Raw genomic sequence first — 1,712 nt, forward strand, 5'->3', positions numbered from 1 at the left:
TTAAAAGAGCAATGAATTCTGGGTGATTAGAATATAACGTAGCATGAATTTAGGAAGCTTAGAAAATGAATAAGCATGAATTTAAGACAACAACTGAATTCAATTGAATTTCATGGAGAGAAACAAGAAAGCGCAAGGTATTGAGATGTTTGAGGCCGTAAATAAATAAAAATCTCTATCTTATCTGCATCTTGGGTATTTCGTCGTAGTACGTCAGCTAGATAATTTAGAATGGGTTTCTCATTTATATATAGCCAGAACCTGAAGACCTTAAAGGAAAAACTACGAAGGGGGAGAGAGAGGATGGAGGGGTAGACAGGATGGAAATAAAGTATTAGCTGAGCTGCCTAGAGTGGTGTGCCTTGACTAAGGAGCACAACACAATGATAGCTATGTTACACAGCCATGAAGACTGAGGAAAATAGAGTGATGTGTCTTGTCCAAGGTCTAGTGCCATCTAACAACCACACTTCATAATTCAGTGTTCATAATATAATACACCTGACAAATTGAAGTTGATCATTAACTCCCACATAACTTACTTGATCAAGAAATAATGCGCAAACACCCCAACAACCACCCAGATCAGGATTCCAAACAAAATGTAGGAGTTTGGTTGTCGTCTTAAACCTTTAATGCTGTAGTATGGGCGGTCCTTAAATTCCTGGTCTTTTGACTTGTTTCTCATATGCCAGATGGTTTCATCCCAAAATATTCGCTCATCAGATTCTCTGGAATTACAAAAAGAGAGTTTGTGTGAGAGATAAAACAAACAGAGTTGTAGCGTCCCTTTCTCCGAGAGACAGGAAACACTTTTATTGCAGACAGATAGAGGCAAACATTAACAAATCATATCACCTGTGCATATAGTGGCCAATGAGAGTGGTTCTGCCAGTGACAAGACCTGTTATAACAGGATCTAAGCCAATCAAATGCTTTGTGAAACAACAGCCAATGACAGGACATTTATGCAGTTATATTTGTCTGCAGATGCAGGAATGGTCACATGGGTTCGGGGTCAAAGCCACTCTGTGGCACCTTGAGCACAAACCTGATCTAAATGTTTGCAACAGAGTGGCCCCTTCTAAATGTGCCCAGGGATCAGGTGATGGTACTAAACAAGGTTATGATTTAGTAGAAGAGTATCACAAAGAGCTTTTAGTCACCTGACCAACTAATAGAGTAGCCAATGAGGAAGCTTCTAAATCAGTCACATGATCTTTGAAAAAAGCTGCCTGTGAAGACACCGCTTAAGACTGTCAAATGGTCACATGATCTCATACAATAGACATAAAGAGAAGGGGAGAGGAGAGAGAGTGGAGGGAGAAGAGAGAGGGAGGGGAGAAAAAGAACCTAAGCTGGAGCAAGGGTTATTGTTGTTGTTGTTGTTGTTTAATCCCAAATCAATTCAATCAAACCAATGATGAAATACATCTCTGGCTGCTATTTCTAGTAGGTCCAGCAACCAGCTAAATATTCAACCATTGACTCACAGAGTTGTGCTATCGTATGAGTCATGGTACAGTGGTGCTGTGGTGTGTGGTAGTGGGAGACATAGTACAGTGGTATAGTTTGGTGACGAGAGAGAGAGAGAGAGAGAGAAAGAGAGAGAGAAAGAGAGAGAGAGAGAGAAAGAGAGAGAGAGAGAGAAAGAGAGAGAGAGAGAGAGAAAGAGAGAGAGAGAGAAAGAGAGAGAGAGAGAAAGAGAGAGA

General features: G+C 40.6%; 1 protein-coding gene across 1 annotated transcript in view; it reads right to left on the reverse strand.

Annotated features, from left to right (window-relative positions):
• LOC106872203 (dnaJ homolog subfamily C member 4) overlaps window positions 1-1,712 on the reverse strand; it is a 25,757-nt gene that overhangs the window by 16,263 nt on the left and 7,782 nt on the right. The window contains exon 5 of the mRNA XM_014919103.2: window positions 543-731. Within this exon, the coding sequence (XP_014774589.1) occupies window positions 543-731 (189 nt within the window). The remainder of the gene's footprint in view (window positions 1-542; window positions 732-1,712) is intronic.

Source organism: Octopus bimaculoides, chromosome 6 (genome assembly GCF_001194135.2).
Source record: "Octopus bimaculoides isolate UCB-OBI-ISO-001 chromosome 6, ASM119413v2, whole genome shotgun sequence".
Lineage (NCBI taxonomy): Eukaryota > Metazoa > Mollusca > Cephalopoda > Octopoda > Octopodidae > Octopus > Octopus bimaculoides.